At 37.5% G+C, this 19861-nt stretch overlaps 1 protein-coding gene across 1 annotated transcript in view; it reads left to right on the top strand.

The window, feature by feature from the left end:
• The window catches only part of TTLL7 (tubulin tyrosine ligase like 7), a 115909-nt gene that overhangs the window by 56200 nt on the left and 39848 nt on the right, over positions 1 to 19861 (top strand). Inside the window, exons 10-14 of the mRNA XM_016220657.2 lie at positions 3261 to 3355; positions 9166 to 9313; positions 9396 to 9469; positions 11042 to 11177; positions 17985 to 18071. Coding sequence (XP_016076143.2) covers positions 3261 to 3355; positions 9166 to 9313; positions 9396 to 9469; positions 11042 to 11177; positions 17985 to 18071 — 540 coding nt within the window. The remainder of the gene's footprint in view (positions 1 to 3260; positions 3356 to 9165; positions 9314 to 9395; positions 9470 to 11041; positions 11178 to 17984; positions 18072 to 19861) is intronic.

The following is a 19861-nucleotide window of genomic DNA, read 5'->3' as shown; positions in this document are numbered from 1 at the left end:
TGGGGTGGGGAAGAAGTGAAGGCACGTGCATGGGGTGGAGCTGAAAGGGTGTCAGGCAAGAAGGACTTTTTAGGTAGTTATCTGTTTTTAAAAGCATTGGCCTAACTGGAGCTTTAGCTTGGTAAATCAGAATTGACCGAATGGTTGAATTCTGTTACGTTTTAAAGGCTCAAAATACCACTGTTTGCATTACTGCTTCTTCCTAACTTTATTCTCTCCATTTCCAGGTCCCGTTGAACCTTTAAAAATTTTCACAATAACCAATGGCTAAATAGCATTGTTTACATTAACATATTTTCACTTTCTATTCATTCTTTCACCATTTCTGGATCAATCAGAACCATTAAAAAGGCTCCACAATAGCCAACAGCTGTGGAGAACGAACATTAATTATATTAAACAGTGTAAAGAACCTTGTGTGGATCTCTCCTCGGTATCTTCTCCCAGCTGCACTTGTACTGGTTCTGAAATTTCGTTAAAGACCTTTTGGTGCCATCCAGTGGAGCAAGGTAGAAGGTGCTTCTGAGACCGTGGTAACTTTCAGTTCACCGGAATAATTGCCAGTAATGATCTGTAGCGGCAAATTGCAGAAAATTTAAAGCATAGAAAACATTTTTAGGGAAAAACGTGGAAACTGGATGGAATATGAATATACTGCTAATACTTTAAGTATGCTTGAATTAATTTCAATAAGTCATTGTGCCAGGTGGTGGGGATACAAGAAGAATAAAACAGAACCCTTGTCCTGGTCTTGGGGGGGACTCGGATATGTGTTTTATGGTAATGTTGTCGGTGTAAGTAGGGAACAGGGTGCCGCACAAACAACAGAGAGGTTAACCTCTCTATGTACGTGTGTGTGATTGAGAGTTAAAACAATCTTTGCAGAAGAGGGAACACCCAGAGCAATGTGTTTATGGCTTTAGAAGGTAGAATAGGGGCTGGCAGCTGGGAGAAATGGGGGTGCGGTGGGTGGAACTTACTGGGCAGAGGAACAGCACTAATTTAGGAGCACAGAATCTATTACAAATACTTTTTTTTGTACATGAAATGATTGTGCTTGTTTTGATTTTAACAGTTAAAAAATTTTTATTAATTTAATTTGCTTTCTAATAATTTTTACTTTTGCATGTATTTTACAAGCTGTTGAGCTTTAAGACTGTGACATCTACCAGGTTTTGTCTGTTTTAGAATTGGGGCAGGTAATGAGAATTAGAGAATGCTAATTTTTAGAGTTTCTTCTGTCAGCCATTTGTGGATCTTCTTGTATTTTTTTCTTTACTGTTCTCATAAAAATTTTAAAAATCCAAAATATTAATTGAAAAAAGTTTTTTGGTTTTTTTTAACCTTCTCATGTATTAGTTTATTTGGGTACATTTCTTCACAGGCCAGTTTCTTTTATGTGATAGTCGGGGGCAGAATCTGAAATAGATAAGAGAGAGGGGTCTGAGATTGTGTTTTACCAAACGTCATCACCATCCTGGAGGAGGGATGTGCCTGGCAGACTGCAATTTTAGAAGGGAGGACCTAAGGAATTCTGTACAGATAACATTTCAGCGAACCACTTAGTCATCAGTTCCTAAATGTCTGTTTATTTTATAGTCTCTTACAGGTAGTGGCAGAACTATCATTAATTGTATTACAAATTCTAGAAATTTGAGTCACTATGGAATGGTTGAAACTTTTCTCATATAAAATACATTACCCTTTCTCTGCACTTTTAAGAGAGAGCATTTGAATATATACTGTATAATACTTGAATATTACTGGAATAAATAGATGTTCTTGCAATTACCAAGCTACTCCCTTCCCTTGAGAGCACAGCGCAAAGACAGGAATATGTTAATCACCTTCTGAATCAGAAATCAGCAAAGGAATAATACAGTTAGGCATAGATCTATAAAAAGTCTATCATGAACTCATCAAAATGATGGCATGAAAGATATTCATGATACACTATTAAGAGAAAAAACTTAGATTGCAAAATCATATAGTTAAGTATAGATGTGGATTGGGAAGGTAAAATGTTATAAATATGTATGCATAGCAAATATCTGGAATACCATTTATTAAATGGTTAACAATACACTAGGTAGCCAGATGACAGCTGATCTTTCTGTTTTTTGTTTAGCTTCTATTTCCTAATTTTTCTTCATGACCCTTTGCCACATTCCTAATTAGATGCATTTGTATTCCTGGATGATTTCATAAGCATAATGTGGTATTTCCCTCAGCTGACTGTTGTAAAATGCATGCTGTCAGTTACCTTGTTTCTTGGAGCGGTGGATTTGTATAAGACAGCTCTCTTCTGTGACCAGTAGCATATATGTTTTCAGATAGCCTGTGGGGTTATCTGGTGGTCATGAAGCTAAGCTGCAGTTTTGAACTCAGCAGTGTTCTAACCAATTGACTTGAGTAATTTTTTTAAACACTGTTCCAGTTACATTTTCATAACAGCAACAGCAAAACTCAACAACAAAGACAAAAGCAAAATTCCAGCTGTTGAAGTGGTAGTATATTGTCTAATGGACTTCCGGGTACATACAGTTACTTTTTATTTTTGGCCTTAATGAAATGCTGGCAATGATGTCGGAAATGAAGTAGAGCAACCGCACAAGGCTCATTTATTCCCGTGAGTCCTTATAGAGTCAGAAAAGCTCGTAGAGGTTAGTGTGCAGACACCCTTAATGGTATCTTTTGAGTAATATGTAGTCTGTGCCTTTGGAAATGAAAATTGATAAATCTTGTTAGATCCAGGTAGGAAGAAACAAAATTTATTTTTTGGTCAACAATAGATGACTTTATCCAGAAGATCTGAAGCTGTGAAAAGCGGGCACTGTTAGTTTCTATATCTAAATACATACATACATATAATTATTACTATGTTGGTAACATGCATATTATTTTTGTTACATTACCATTATACAGGATTATTCACTTTTATTTCTCTAAACTTAAACTTAAGAGTGCATGGGGCAGTGGGTTGGAGACAGTGGAGAGGGGGGAGAGGGCAGATAGCTGAGCCAAGGCTGCAGGGGGAGGGGGTGACATAACTGTCAGTTCCTTGCAACGCCCTGACTTAGGGCGATGGGGAAGGGAGGCGTGGCGATAGTAACCAGGCCACGTCCCATGAAGAGCTTTGAGATTTATTGTAGAGTCCTTCTGCTGGCTGGGGATCTCACATTAGATTAACAAATATGTATTGAATATTTATTGGCCTACCCACATTTGGCTACTCTCATTGTTTTCTTTGTAAATTTTAGATCAATCGAGCTCCAAGCTTTGGAACTGATCAGAAAATAGACTATGATGTAAAAAGAGGAGTGTTGCTAAATGCGTTGAAGCTGCTAAACATCAGGTATAGTATTTCCTCCATGTTTTGGGAAATTTTCACCACATTTGACATAGACATTCATTTGTACATGGGATTGGCTTGAAATTTTTTGTATTTTATATTTTGAATTTCTTGATTCTATTCTTCAAACTCATTTAGTTTTTTTCTTTTTAAGAGTCTTTTTCTCTCTAACATACTGTTTTTCCCTCTCCCCATTTACTGCTCTGAACTTACAATAAATATGGTTAAGTAAGAGTATTGCTATAATTATTTAATATACAGTATGAGGTTGAATTGGAGACTAATTTAGGAAATGTTCTAGATTCTTTCTTCATCTTATAAGAAGAAACGAAAGCCCAGAGGTCATTCAGCAAGTAAAAAATCTCAAACGTGGGTTTCCTGCCTGTCTCTCCAGAGGTCTTCCCACCGTATCTTGCTGCCTGGTAAACAGAAGAGAGGTGGTTGTTCAGTGAGGGTTAACCTTCCCATTGAAAAGCATAGATGGAGCCCCCCTGTATTTTTAAGGCTGAATGATATTCTACTGTGTGTTTGCACCACATTTTCTTCACCCATTCATTCAGTGATGAACGTTTAGGTTGCTTCCCTGTCTTGGCTACTGTGAATAATGCTGCAATGCATACGGCATGCAGGGATCTATTTGAATCCCAATGTCAGCTCTTTTGGATATTTACCCAGAAGTGGGATTGCCGGTGGCAGTGTACATGGTCATGGATGTCAGATGCTCAAAATGCTGTTATATGGGAAAGCTTTTGGCTCATAAGGAAATAAATTTTTTAGAAGTTTAACTGAACTTCTCAGAGAAGTTATGAGATGTTTGCAATTATAAGTGTTGAAACAGCATTTAGGGTGTTAGATGGAAGGACCTTCCAAGGTTTTTTTAATCTTACGGATTTTATGATTCAATTGATTGTACTTGTCATTTTAAGAGCTTTAAAGAAGTTGTAGGATGCTTCCACACAATTTATTTTAAATGTTTCTAAGCATTTAGCAGAGGCCTGATTACAAAGTAGCTTTAATGGAAAGCATCATTAAAAAAAATAGACATATATAGACATATATAAACTTGTTCAAACATTCTTTTCTTTTTTTGTTTTTGTTTAAAATATTACAGATGCCCCTTATTCTCCCCAATAACCATTCCACCCCTTCCCACCCCCCTCCCCAGTCCCTCACCACACGATTGTCTGTGTCCTTGGGTTGTGCATATATGCATATGAGCTCTTTGGTTAATCTCTCCCCCTCCACCCACCCACCTGCCCTTCTCCATCCCTCTGACATTCATCAGTCTGATCCATGCTTCCATGACATTGAATCATTTCTGTTCATCAGTTTATTAAGTTCTTTAGATTCCACATATAAGTGAGATCGTGTGATGTTTGTCTTTCTCTGCCTGGCTTGTTTTGCTTAGCATAATGTTCTCCAGGTCCATCTGTACTGTCCCAAAGGGTACGAGATCCTTCTTTTTTACAGCTGCATAGTATTCCATGGTGTAAATGTCCCACAACTTTTTTATCCACTCATCTACTGATGGGAACTTGGGCTGTTTCCAGATCTTAGCTATTGTAAATTGTGCTGTTGTGAACATAGGGATGCATATATTCTTTCTGATCAATGTTTCAGGACTCTTAGGATATAAAAGCAATATGCCTATACCTTTTTATTTTTTCCCATTTTCTATTATTGTATAAGTAAGCCTTCTATTTTTGTTTTTGGGTGCTTGTTTGTTTGCTTTTTGTTTTTTCTTTTTCTTTTTTGGCATGTCTTTTGACTTTGCCAATGATGGTACCAGTTCAAGATCTTACCTACGGGTGATTTTGATCTTCTTAAAAGTGAGATAGATGTATACATTCAGACAGTGTGAGAAATTTCTAGACTTAAAACTAAAGGACAGTTGGACTTCATCTTCCTTAATTTTCTTAGTGTCATTCCACTAAGAAAACTTAGCACAATTCTTAACATTCAGAGCATACCCAAATGAAGCTTATGCAGCAGCTGTGCCTTTTCTCTCCCACCAGATGGAGGGCTCCCCGAGCATGTATGTGTTAGACTTGAGTATCTGTGGCGGGGTATGAGGTGGGCACATCATGGGGACACAAGCAGGAGCTGGGACTGCTAGGAAAATTCTTGCCTATGTATTAAATATTATTGAATTAATTTTTATATGGGCTGTTTTACTTTTGGATAGAATAAATTGTTCTGTCATTCCCTATTTACATTCATTTTAATCAGACTATCACAATGATCTTTTTTGTGTGTGTGTTATCTTTCTGCTCAAGAACCTAAATGGATTTCTCCTGCCAACACTTAATCTAAACTCCTTTCATAATATAACTTAGCCTTAGCTTTTCCATCTTATTTCCTATTTGTCTCCACCCGAAACTGTTAGTTAAGCTGATGTCTCATTATTTTCTCACCTGTCTTGCCCATTCTCACTGATGATTTATTCTGTTCCTTCCCCTACGTGCTTTCCTTACTATGACTCAAATTCCATCTTTTATTATGATCTTTTCCTCTTAAAGCAAATTAATCTTTTCTTTCTTTGAGCTCCAAGAGGAATTGTAGTTCGCATCAGACATGGCTGATCACTTTGTTTACTCTCTTCTGCTCTGTGCTCTTTCACTTGGGCATGGCTGATTTTTCCTTTCAATTTGATTTAAGCTCCTTGAAGTCAAGGAGTATATACTTTGGTATTCTACACACTTCTTAATACAGTACTTTACTTAGGGTTCTCTCTCTCTCTCTCCACACACACACACACACACACACACACACACACACACACACTCTCTCTCTCATGTATCCCAGAATTCATCGTGCAAATATGTGCTTTTAGTCTCAAAAACATCCAGACGAGTTTAGGCTGCTCAGGGTATTTCATCACAACCCCGAGAAGACCGACCCTCATACCAAAGGCACCCGAATTTATCCCGTTTGTACTTGGATGGTACGACGCCCTTTCAGTTCAAATAATTTCCTGAAACATTTGCCTTGGAGCCTTCAGAAACGAGAGTACGAGAGGGGCTACATGCAGAACAAGGAGAAGAAGAAGAATAAATAATAAAATAGTAATAAGTAAAACAGTGTTGTTGTTTTTTTGTAATGACAGGAAAAGGCAACCTTGTATAGTAGGGGTGTGTGTGTGTGTTGATAAGAAGAATCATTTTTCTCTGTAACTGTTGTATTGGGATCGTTAAAATAGAGTCTAGAAAAAATAGTTACAGTCTCATGAGTTCTGTGAGTCTGAAGTACCGTACGATTAATTAGTTTAGATTAGATTGGGTTACATTAGATGACCCGACCCTTATTTCGAACTCGCTCACAGGCCACACCGTGTGGTGTTTGCGGCGTTTGATGCTACCCTGCCCTTGAGACTTTGTCCTTGCTGGCCTCTTTGACGCTTGATTTTCTGAGTTTGCTTAATGTTGGTTAATTCTTTTTTTTAAATTTATCTTTATTGTTGAAAGTAACACAGATGCTTCCCCCCCCCATTGACCCCTCCCCCCCGCACCCGCTCTGAGCATGGCTCTGTCTCCTGTGATTTCATTTACTTTCTTCCCCCTACTTGTCCTCTTTTTCACTGCGTTCTTGCCTCGCTCGTCTTTTCCTCCGTGGCAGTCTCATCCACTTCCGTGGCATCATTTGTGAGTCAGACACTGGCGTCCCAGACCCACACCTGTATTGAGGTAGGGATTGGGGGTCCCCTTGACAGCCCTGACCCACTCCCGAGCTCTGGTCTTGCATTTGCAGATCTCCGCTGAGCATTTACACTGGGTGTTTCTGGTGTAATAGTGGCCCGATTAATTTGTAAATGAATGAATGGATGACTCTCCTGATGACACGTTAAATGCGATATTACCAGAAGTTGAATTACCTTCTCCTTCAATCATATTTCTCTCGCTGGGTTTCTCTCCTTTCTTCTGCTAACCGTGTCAATTGCCTCCAACCCACATTCTTGGCTTATATTGTCCTAGAAGCTAGAGAGAGAAAAATGAGTACAATTTTCTCTCCTTAAGTAGCTCAGTTATTAAAAGGGGAACTATATGCTCACAGAAAAGTACTTACAATTACAATCACTCAAACCTGGTCTTTTGTCTTTCTTTGCTTTGCTAGTTAATGGTAAAACCATCCATATAAACGTCCAGGCTAGAAAGCTGGGAGTTATCTTTATCTCCTTCCTTTATTATGAATCAACTGAATCCTGGCAAATGTATGACTATCACTTAATTTCTTGGTCTCGCCAAGTTTAAGGATTCTCATTTCTCTCTGGAGTGTTTGTTTTCTTCCTTTGTCCAGCACTAACCTCCACCCCTTTTTGCAGCCTCCACTGTGTTGCTCTGCAGGCCATTTGACAAGTGTTTATTGAGTGCCCACTGCCATTGCCGTAGGAGTTCAGGGTCTCTCATGATTCTTAGGCTTCCGGCTTGGGTGCCTTTTTTGACAATACATCACTGATTTAGATAAACATTTTAGGTGAGAAACAGGTTTAGAGAAGTGATGGGGGAAGGTAGCGAGAGACAGCTCCCTTTTAAACATGCTGATTTTGAGGTGCTGTGGGACCCCAGGCAGAATTGTTAAGTGGGAAATCTGACGTACAGCCCCCCAGGAGACAGACTTGTCTGTGTGACTGACACCCATGTATGGATTGCTGTTGAGTCTAATGGATGAGAGCACACAGTTGGGGTGCATAATTGAGAGGTAAAGGGGGGCCTGGGCAGAGCCCTGAGGAGTGCCAATATTTGAAGAGATCTTTATAAGTTCTCATATTCTGATTACACTGTTTTCACAGTCAGGTAAAGTTTAAACACTGCGTCAAGGCTTTTTTGATGGTTGGATTGTATATGAGACAGAGTTTGATCTGGCCTTTGCACCTCTCATCAATACGATCACTTTTTGTTTTTTTTGTTGCCTTATAATTAATTTTTCTAAAAATGCTTGTGTGGTGCTGTCTCATGGTTTTGCACGTGTTCTCATTTAAATGTACTTTTAGCTTTGTTCTCCTGGTGAATGTCCACTCATTTTAAAAAATTTTTAATAAAATATACCTAACATAAAATTTACTATGAACCATTTTTAAGTGTGCGAGTCAGTGGCATTAGGTACGTGTACACTGTCATTCCACCATCACCACCATCCATCTCCAGAACTTTTTTATTGCGCAAAACTGAAACTGTACCCATTAAACAGTAACTCTCCAGCTACTTGGGAAAGAAGAGAGAGGAACGAGTTTCAGAGGAAAGCAGTCGCACAATAGGACCTTTCCTATAGAAGTCAGGCAGCTGTAACTAAATTTTCATGATGGGGCAAAAATGAAAAGGCCTATGCAGAAGTTTTCAAATAAGTGATGATTGTTAAGCTAGGATTTCAGTCAGAATTGAAAATGTACTAAGGAGTGGTCAGTGCAAGTGAGAATGCTTAAGTGTAAATGCAGTTGGTTGAAGGAGGAGACAGGAACCAACATTTATTAAGGACCTATTAGTGTTACCACAAGTTAATCTTTTTAAGAACTGCAGGAGAGAAACATTATTGTTAACATTTAATCGATGGGGAAACAGACTCAGCAGATAACTGACCTAAGATTGTGCAGCTAGTAAGCTGTTACACTGTTTTCATCTTATTTTGTTACCTTCAATACTTCTCTTTACTGTGGGGAGACCCTTATTTGGTGGTTGATTAGATGAATGCAGTGTACGTGAATATATAATTTAATAAGCACTGATTCCTATCTTCACCGTGTCTTCTGCTAGTTTTCCTCGCAGGGATAAGATCAGAGCTTATTTGAATTCTAGAACATGGTCTTGTGTTTTATATTTTAGGACCAGTGATAAAAGGAGAAACTTGGCCAAACAAAAAGCTGAGGCTCAAAGGAGGCTTTACGGTCAAAATTCAATAAAAAGGCTCTTACCAGGCTCCTCAGACTGGGAACAGCAGAGACATCAGCTGGAGAGGCGGAAAGAAGAGTTGGTATGAAAATTTTAACACACCCACGGTTTGAATTGCATAATTCATTTGTCAGGTTTTATTTGTGAGATTTCTTTATTTCTAGAAAGAGAGACTTGCTCAAGTACGAAAGCAGATCTCTAAAGAAGAACATGAAAACCGACATATGGGGAATTACAGGTAAGCGCGCTTCTTTTTTATTTTTGATATGGATTGTACATGCGAAGTGTCAAACATAATGAGTCTACATTTTTTAACCCTTTCAACTTGTTTTAAGCACTGTTTATTTTATTTTAAGAAAGTGCTTTTGTTCGATATTTTTCTAGCATGGAAATGCAGACAGCAAGTAGATGGTTCAGACTTGGGAGGCTCCTGCTACCCCGCCTCTGGGGTGCTTATGTGAGGTCTTTTAAATCCGATTTGGCTATAATGTATTTTGAAGAAGTCAGGTTTCAGACCTTCTAGTATTTCTGTCAATTCAAAGCGGTTGCTATATTTTGTGTTAAACTCTAATGTATCAGGAACTAGGCAAATAATGAGAATGTTTGAAGGCGCCCAGTGTGAGACAACAGAAAGGGCGTGGGCTCTGCTGCACTGGAATCCCTTCCACAGTATCAGCTTGGACGGGATAAAAGGAGACTCCCTGAGCTCCTTGTGTTCTTAGAGAGACTGTCCCTCCTCCCAAGCTTTGGCAAGGACTGGGCAGACTTAGGAGGATTTGGGGCCACAGAGCTACTTGCGCTCATGGTAGGCCATTCCCTCCACGCCTGAGCACCACCAGCAGGAGTGGCAAACAGCACCTTTCCTGTCACCCTCCCTCTCCCCAGTTCCCCCCACCAGAGCCCTGGGGATGTTCCACCACCCCAAGCAGTCATCAGGGTTCATCTCTTGTATCCCTCAGTAACCGCACTCCATCCAAACTCCCGTGTTTTCCCTCGTCGCCTGAACTTTCTGCCATGAAGTTCTGGATTTCTTCAGTAGGCCCAATCGCAGTGATTTCCCAGCCACGATCTCCCACTACACACCCTTACACTGCATCATCCGGAGTGGCACTGCTTGAGATAATTCTCTAGGTAAACTTTCATTTGTGTGCGTGGCAGGTGAAAATTTATGGATTTTTCATAACTGTTCGTCTTTATTTCCAGCGCTCAGTAAAGGCAGAATAGATGGTCAAGGATTATCTATGTAGTTGGCCTTAACTCTTACACTATAATAGCTGCTTCTTTTTTTTTTTTTTTTTTTTTAATTGAATTTACTGGGGTGACATTGGTTCACAAAACCGTACAGTTTCAAGTACATGACTCAACGAAACGTTATCTGCATGCTGCATCGTGTGCCCGTCGCCCCAGCAAAGTCTCTCTCCGTGCCCATCGCCTCCCCCTTTGCCCACCTCCACCCACCCCGCCCCCCTTTCCACGCTCTGGCTGTCGCCAGGCTGTTGGCCGAGTCTGTGAGTTGCGCGTGGGAATCACCCTGCCCCCGACGGCTGTCAGTCTGTTAGTAGCTCCTTTTTATAAAGTTAATTTTTAAAAAAATATATATCTTTATTGATTTCAGAGAGAGGAAGAGAGAGGGATAGAAACATCAATGATGAGAGTCACTGATCGGCTGCAGCCCGCAACCGGGCATGTGCCCTGACCGGGAATCGAACCCGGATCACCTGGATCCTAGGTCGATGCTCAACCGCTGAGCCATGCCCGGCTGGGCAGTAGCTCCTTTTAAACAAGTTGCTTTTATCTGATTCTATTGTAGACGAATTTACCCTCCTGAAGACAAAACGCTCCTTGAAAAGTATGAAAGTTTGTTGGCCGCTGCCTTTCAGACCTTTCTTTCAGGAAGAGCCGCTTCGTTCCAGCGAGAGCTGAATAATCCTTTGAAAAGAATGAAGGTAAAGGAATAAGTGTTTATAAAGAGAGAACAGAATTAAGGCAAGCGGGATGCCTTTGAGAGCACCCCGCTTCAGTCCCGCCTAGAGAAACATTTGACCCCAAGATGCACTTAACTTTCAACAGTTGGCAACATTTCATAAGCAATCAAGCGGTTTCAAAAATAAGATGTTGTCCAACAGGACAAATTATGTGGCAGGGAATGTTGATGTTACGTTGTAATGCCAAACTATTGTAATGAACATGTTTTATAACAGAGATCTGTATATGTAACGGAATTTTAAAAATCCATTGAATTAACCACATTTGCGATGCTTTCATTACCTGTGTTGCAACTCACATTATTCAGTATTTTTTCCTGATACTGTGTAGACCTGGCGCCTGAGAAGTAATGAAAACACACACACACACCCGCAAACGTGCCCCACCCCACACGCAGTAATCTCTTTGGCTTGCTGAAGGGTCTATCAGTTATCTACTGCAGCCTAATAAACCACCTCGTTTATTTGCTCATTAATCTGCACTCTTGGCTGGGCTCACTTGATCGGCTCTTTCTGCTTGTTCTGCTTGGAGTGAATTAGGCCTGATTCATTCCATCGATCCGCAAGGTCAGCTGGGGCTGGAGATACTAGATGGCTTCATTTGTGTGCCTGCAGCCTCAGGTGAGATAGCTGCAGCAGCCCGGAGCTGGCTTGGTGTCTCTTTCTCTCTGCATGGTCTCTCAGCAAGGCAGCCAGGTCTCTCAATATGGTAACTTGAGGTTCCAAAGGGAGAATTTCAAGAGGACAAGCCCAGGGTGCAAGTCCTAATCCAGCCGCTGCTTGCATCATGCTTATTCATGTCCCCTTTGGCAAATAACTTTAAGTGGACCCATTAGAACTGTTTGGACTTCATATTACTTGACATCTCTCTATGGTGATATATCCCCAGGATCTTGGATATCTTGTTATATTGAGTGATTCAAAAATCATGATAAATATGGTACTTTCACTCAGATTCCACAACAGGAGGTTGTGGAAAAAGCCACTTTTAATAAATGCTTATCTCTTAGGTTTAACCAGCTTTAAAGCTGGTTAAACCTAAGAGATGAGCAGAAGAAAGATTGTATACCTCAAATGTTCTTTTCCTCCAAATTTCCCTCTTTTGATGTATGCAAATGTTTTGCCATTAGAATTATGTTCTGTGGCCTTTTTTCCCCTCGACCCAGACAGTGAGAGATCTTTCTTTATTTTCCTTCACCTGTTTCATAATGTTATTTCTCTCTTCTATGGATAAAGAATCTATTCGATCTTCTCATTACTTTGCTTCTCCACCCCTACTTTTTTCTAGTAGAAAACCTGGGGTTTTGGAGCCAGATAGACCTGTATTCAAATTCCAATCCCCCCATGTGTTCATTTTGGAACCTTAGGCTAAATTATTTGATTAGTTGTTTTCTTGTCACTAAAACAGTAGTAGTAAAACTACTACTTGTCCGACTGGTGGTGAAAATAAAATTGAGGTTAAATAAAATAGTGTATTAAAGTACTTGAAACATAATAAACAGGCTTCAAACTTTAATTCCTTTCTACTTGTATTCTTAAAAATCTAGTTTAAATGTCACTACTCTGCCCATGTTCCACTGGCCCTTGAGCCTTTTCTTATACAAATTGAACTCTTCCTTCACTATTGTTGCTTTGTAGCAAGTGTTGAAATCAAGCAGTAAAAACCCTCAATTTGTTCTTCTTTTTCAAACTCTTTGGGCCTTTGTAGGTCTTTTAACATTTCCATATAAACTTTAGAATCATCTGAGAATCTTAAAAAAAAAAGGCTGCTGGGATTTAATTGAGACTGTGAGGAAGCTGTAAAACAATTTCTGAGGAATTCATATTGTTGAGTCTCTGATCCATTAATATTGCATAGCTCTCCATTTAGTTGAGTCTTTAATTACTCAGCTATGTTTGTGGTTATTTTCTGTATAGTTCTTGCACATCTTAAATTTATTACTATTGCTGCCAATAGATAGTTTTTAACTTTTTTTATTTTTTGGTTTGTTGCCAGGATGTAAATATCTGGTTATTTTTGTATATTACCTTTATAGCTAGCAACTTTTATATATTACATTTTTATTAACTGCCATTTTGAATTATTTTCTGATTTTAATTTTGATTATTTAGACGTTTGTTGCTTAATTTCCATACATTATAACTTTGTAGTTTTATTTTTGCTAGGGGTTTCTGGTTTAGTTGATTCGTGTTAGAAAACATTCTGATTTCAGTTTTGTAAAAAGAATTGAGATTTGCTTTATGTCTCAATATAGTGCTTATTTTATCAAATGTACCAAGTCTACTTGGAAATAATGTGTATACTACAGGTGTTATTTGTAGAGTTTTATACATGTCATTTAAGTAAATTTGGCTATTAGCGTTAGTCAAGTATTCTATACCCTTTTATATTTTTTGGCCTACTTGATGTAGCAATTACTGAGAGAAATTTATGTATTTAGTTCTGTCAATTTTTATTTTATAGACTTGCAAGTTATGAAGGTGTCTTCCTAATGAGTTCACCTTTTCTATTTTTATCATTATGAAGTGTTTCTCTTTCTCTTGGGTAACATTCTTTGTCTTAACTTTTACTTTGCATGATTAATAGAGCCACATTAGTTTTTTTCTTATGGTTACGTTTGAATGACATATCTTTTCCATCCATCCATCCTTCCACTTACTTGCAACTTATCTGTGTTCTTATATTTATAATACCTCTGGTAAACAGCATATAGTTAGATCATATTTGTTTTAAAATCCAGTCTATGTGTCTTTAAATCATTTTACACAACTACTAGTATAGTTGGGTTTATGTCTGCCTTTTGCTCTTTCGCTCTATTTATACCTTTTGTTTATTCCTTTTTTGCTTCCTTTCTTTATTCTTTTAGAGAAGTCAATTTTTAAATTGTTATCTAGACGATTGGCATTTAGTTATATTTGTAGCATAATATGGGGTTTTAAAAAGAAATTGCAATATGCATCTTTATATCATAATAGTCTACCTTGACTTAGTATTTTTTCCACTTCACAGACCATGTAAGAACCCTAACCATTTAATTTTATTTGGTGCCTCTCTAGACTTCGTGCTGTTATCATTTGTTTTACTTTTATATATGTTACAGTCTTTAAAATACATTTATTATTGTTTTCTAAGCAATAGATGGTCTTTAATAGTTTTCTAAATAGTCATTCATATTTACCCACATATTTATCCTTTCTTGGGTTCTTCACTTCATCCTGCAGATTCATGCTCTGACAGGGACATCTTTCCTACAGTTGGAAGAAACTTTCTTTAGCATTTCATATTCCTTTTAGCATAAATTCTGTTTTTTTCTTTCCTTTTTTCTATTTTTTTTAACTGAAACTGTCTTTTTCTTTGCCTTCATTTTAAATAGTTTAGCTGGGTATAGAATTCTATCTTGGCAGGCTTTTTTTTCTTTCCACACTTTTAAAGATGTCATTTCTATTCAGAATTCAGTCATTACGTATTGTTTTTGTTTTCTTCTGAATGTAATATGTCTTTTGTCTTGACTGCTTTTTCTTTTATTTTTGGCATTTTGACTTTGACATGTCTGTGTGTGATTTTCTTTTCATTTACTCTGCTTGTGGTTTTCTCAACTTTCTTGAAGACATGAGTTAATGTCTTTCATTGGTTTTGGAATTATTTATTTACTTCATCAGATATTTCTCTGTATTTTGTAGATTGTTTCTTTTATGGGAGTCTAGTTGCACATATATTAGATCATTGAATAGCATCCCATATATCTTTGATGCCTTGTTCTGTTTCACCTTTTTTTTATTTCTTTCTCTGTGTTTCAGTTTAAATAATTTTCATTGACATATCTTTGCTTTGTCTAGTCTGCCATTGAGCCTATCCAATCACTTCTTAATTTCAGATTATATTTGTCAACTCAATATCTGTTTTTTTAAAATTCTATTTTTCTGGTAAAATTTGCAGCATTCATCTATTTTGTTTTTTTTTACACTGTTTTCTGTAACATATATAATAATTATTTAAAAGTCCTTGTCTGTTAATTTTAATATTTGGGTGGTTTATGGACCTGCTTTTATTGATTTTTTTGCTATTGATTATAGGTCACATTTTTATTTTTGTTACTTTAAATGATCTAAAATTTTTATTTGTTTGACAGACATTGTTTATAAGAGAATCATAAAGATTGAACTGATATTATGTTCTCCAAAAAAAAGGCATATCTTTCTTATTATAGGGTGCTAGGGTGAGGGGCTAATTACTTTTATCCAAAGAAAAATTAAAGAAAAACAAAAATCAAGTGGTACTATATCAAACTTAAAAGCTTTTGCATAGCAAAAGAAAAAAAAAATGAAAAGGCAACCTACAGAATAAGAGAATATTTTTTCAGACCATATTTAGAATAAGGAGTTAATAGCCAAATACATAAATAATTCATATAACTGAGTAACAAAAAAGACCCATCTGATTAAAAAATGGGCAGAGGAACTCAATAGACATTTTTCCAAAGAAGACATCCAAATGGCCAGCAGAGATATGGAAGATGCTCCATGTCAATAATCATCAAGGAAATGCAAATCAAAACAGCAATGATATATAATTTTACACCTTTTAGAATGGCTATAATAAAAAAGACAAGAGAAACCAGTATTGACAAGGATATGGGAAAAAGAGAATACTTGCACACTGATAGTGAGAATGTAAATGTAAATTGGTTTAGCCACTGTGGAAAACAACCACCTAAGTGCCTGTCAATGGATGAATAAATTTAGATGATGTTGTATGTACATACAATAGAATATTATTCTGTGATGAGATGGAAGGAAATCCTCCCATTTGCGACAACATGGATGGACCTTGAGACATTATGCTATGTGAAAGAAGTTGGACAGAGAAAGATAAACACTGTATGATATCACTTATACGTGGAATTTTTAAAAAGCCAAGTAAAAACAATAAAATTGTGGTTACTACAGGCCGGATGGTAGGGTGGGAGAATAGAAGAGAGATGTTATTTAATAGTACAAGCTTGCAACTAATAATAAGTCCTAGAGATTTAAGGTACAGTATAGTGAATATAGACAAAGATATTTTATTATAATCATTAAATGTGATACGAGACTCGATCTTAATTATCCCAACCACAAGAAAGAAATGATAATTATGAGACTTCATAGAGGAGTTGCAACAGTGGCAGTATTACAATATACAGATTTATCAAATCAATATGTTGTACACCTTACATTTACACAATGTTATATGTGAAATATATTTCAATTAAAAAATAAAATTGAAGTAAGAAGGGTTGACTTGGGTCTAGGTTGAGTTGTAGTAGTTCTGGTTCACCTCTGGTTTCAGTGCCTTGAGGATGACATCTATTCAGTGTTTATCACAGGCCTCATTCTCTGTCGGTATCTAAGAACTGTAAGACTACAGATGAGTATTTCTGGTTTGCCATCCCTGACTCCATCTTCCTACATCACCTCATACTCAATCAAATTGCTATTGGCAGCAGGTGACGAGAACAGCTCTGTGGGGCTCCTTTAGATGTTACACTAACCCACATGGCCATAGAAGACTCCATTGGATTCTTTATCCTAGCAGAATCTCTCTGCCTATTCTAGACATGATCTTTGTTCATCTGTGTCCAGACAGGATAAATGATCCCAATGTAGAAAGTGGTCACTCATTTCTGCCAACCTAGGAAGAACTTTTCTCTCTCTGATATTTAGTTTCTTTATACTACTTTTTATCCACAGCTTTCCAATGGCTTTTAAATATGATTATTTAGTTTATCTGTCTTTTTATAGCTATGATGAAAGTATTGTCTATTATGACCTTCTTTCTCCCAAACAAAAGCAGAACTCCGTGCGTTTCTTTTTAACTATCTTGTGCCGTGGAATTCATTATAGGATTATTATTCAATCAAACTTCACAGCAAGAACATTTTGGCATTTTAATAGCTAAACTCTCTTTGATGGGCATAAAGGAGTAACTTATTTCACAAATTTCCATTGCACAGTGAGATTTTTAGTTTATTCTAATACCTTAAAAGACACTGAAATATAAATCACATATGTAAAGATGTGATATTTTAATAGGTTGAATAAATAGCTCACTAAAGCTGTTGATAATTCTTTCAGTATTGCTATTACACTCTCATTGCTCCGGTTTGCTCAACATTCATTTGGGTGTTATGTTTTTATAACTTTACCATTTGACTTCAAAATGATTCTAGAAGAGGGCAAGAGAAGGTATTAAGCCTATAGAATGAGAACATTTTATAAAGTTCTGAAGATACTGTTGTGCATAGTTGAAATTTTGAAAGTCTCATTAAATTGTGCCCATTAAACAAATATTAGCATTAGATTGGTAACCATTAGGCCAGGCATCAGTTTTCTGCCTGAAGTTGTAATATTGTTTTGCAGTGATCAATATAGAAATGATTGATGAAATTGTGGCCTGGAAAATCAGAGTGACTTTTAGAAATTTTAAATTGTCCAATAGGCTAATTTATTGAATTATTTTGCTGTCAGATTTTAATAGTGTACTAAAACATAAAGATACATTTGTTTATGGTAATACATAATAGATTTCAGCAATGTATTATTTATATTGTCAGATTTTAGTGAAAACATTTTTATAGAGTTTCTAATGACCTTTTGTTACTTATTTGATCTGAGCAATCTTCATCAAATAGTTTTAGGAATCCTTGTACAATATTTTATGGAGACTAATGAACTTAGAAAATTTCTGGAGTCCATTGGTGATCACAGTTTTTTAAATATCTTTTTAAGGAGGAAGATATTTTGGATCTTCTGGAACAATGTGAAATTGATGATGAAAAGCTGACGGGCAAGACTGCCAGGCCTCGAGGACCAAAGGTGCAGTACCTCTACCTTCCTTAGTATCAAAGTAGATGCTACTAAGTGCAGTTGTTTTCCCCCACTGTATTTATCACTGTAGGGATGACTGATGCTACTTTCAAGGAACTGTATGGACTATGTGTGCAGTACAATTAGAGATGGTTATCTCACACTTAGAAGGTCTGTTTTTTGTTATGTTAGTTTCCCTCACTTTTTGGAATCTTTCTTTGTAATGCTGGTGAAATCCTGATGAGTCAGGACCAAGAGCAATCTAGAACTTAGGCCCTTATTCTACACTCAGTATTAAGTTTTCCTCATTTCTCTAGACATGTAATTATCAGAGAAGTGTAGCGTTATAGATAAAGCAAATCATGACTACTGATCCTTATTGGGAGCCCCATGTTATCCTGAGCCAGCAACAATGAAATCGTGTTAGGTAAAATAGGCAGAGTTTCTAGGATAAAGAGGAACTGTCATGCATTCAGAAATGAGCAGGTGTTTGCTTTACTTTCATCTGCTCTGTGATGATAACACCGATATGGTCTTTGGGTATATGTCAGAAGCTAATAGAGTAAGGAGGAGAAGCATTCGTAAACTCTTGGAAACTTTTTCATGTGCTTTTTTTACTTTATGATTCAGCAACACTAAGCTATCTCTCTGTCCTGACACACATCATGCTCTTGCCCTTTCATGCTCTTTCCATGCATCTGGAATCCCTGCCTATTTTTAAAAATCATTTGTTTATTGCTTGATTGATGAGAGACCCCCTCCTCACCCAGCTGAACCGTTGCCACCTTTGTGAATTCCTCTCACTCCCCTAGTTAGACGTAGCTCACCCTGCCCCTCCTGCTGCTGCTGTACAACAAATAACACTTTTACATAGCAGCTGTGATAAATAATTGCTTACATGTTTGCCTTAATATAAGCTTATAAGTTCCTTGAAGGTAGAAAGTATATTTTTACCTTTACATCTCTTGCACTTCAGCACAGCATCTGGAACTTAGCAGGTTCTCAGAAACTCTTAAACTTGTTGAGTGTGTCTGCAGGACCTCATTGGCTAGTGGAAGAGCAGATAGGTGAACCAAAAATCATGGTAGTTTGTGGCAAACTGTGTAATAAAGTGAGTGAAAAGTGCTACAACAGCAGAGAGAAGAAAGGCATTGGTAGACTGTGGGTGACTTCATAAGTGCCATTTGAACTGGGTCTTTAAAAATGAGTCGTGCTATAAACATGTAAGATGGGTGGAAGGACATTTGGGGCAGAGGGAACGTTAAAGGCAGTGACATGGAGTTTCGTCAGAGGGTGTTTGAGAAACACAAAGAATTTGGTAGGACTCCAGCAGAAGATTCTTGGAGAGTACAAAGTTGCATGATGAACCTGGTGAAAGATGAGCATCTGGTGCAGACCAGAGATCTTGGAAGTCAGGCACTGTTCTTCTGAATCACATCCTCTGTACTGCGGAACTGTGGAGGATGTCATTGCTGGTTCCTTTGGAACAAATACATTTTAGAGTATCTGTAGAAGTGAATGCCATGATGAGTCATTGCTTCACTTTGGAAAAAATTTAGAAGTTTCTGAGCTTTGTATATTAATTATTGCAATTCAGCCAACCAGATGTGAGGCATCTTGGGGCACAATATTCATGGCAGGATGGCAACTGCTGAGGCCCTGAGACAGCCTCCTACTGTCTTATAGTTTCCTTTGCTTTGCCAAATAAGACTTATTATCAAAATAAAAATGTAACCTCCTGGAGGGCAGAATTCACATTGTGTATTCTTTAACTCTATATATCCCAGGCAAGTAATAGT

This window comes from Miniopterus natalensis, chromosome 9 (assembly GCF_054644295.1).
Source record: "Miniopterus natalensis isolate mMinNat1 chromosome 9, mMinNat1.hap1, whole genome shotgun sequence".
Classification (NCBI taxonomy): domain Eukaryota; kingdom Metazoa; phylum Chordata; class Mammalia; order Chiroptera; family Miniopteridae; genus Miniopterus; species Miniopterus natalensis.
The sequence above is the reverse complement of the archived record's forward strand: the minus strand, read 5'-3'. Positions and strand labels throughout refer to the sequence as shown.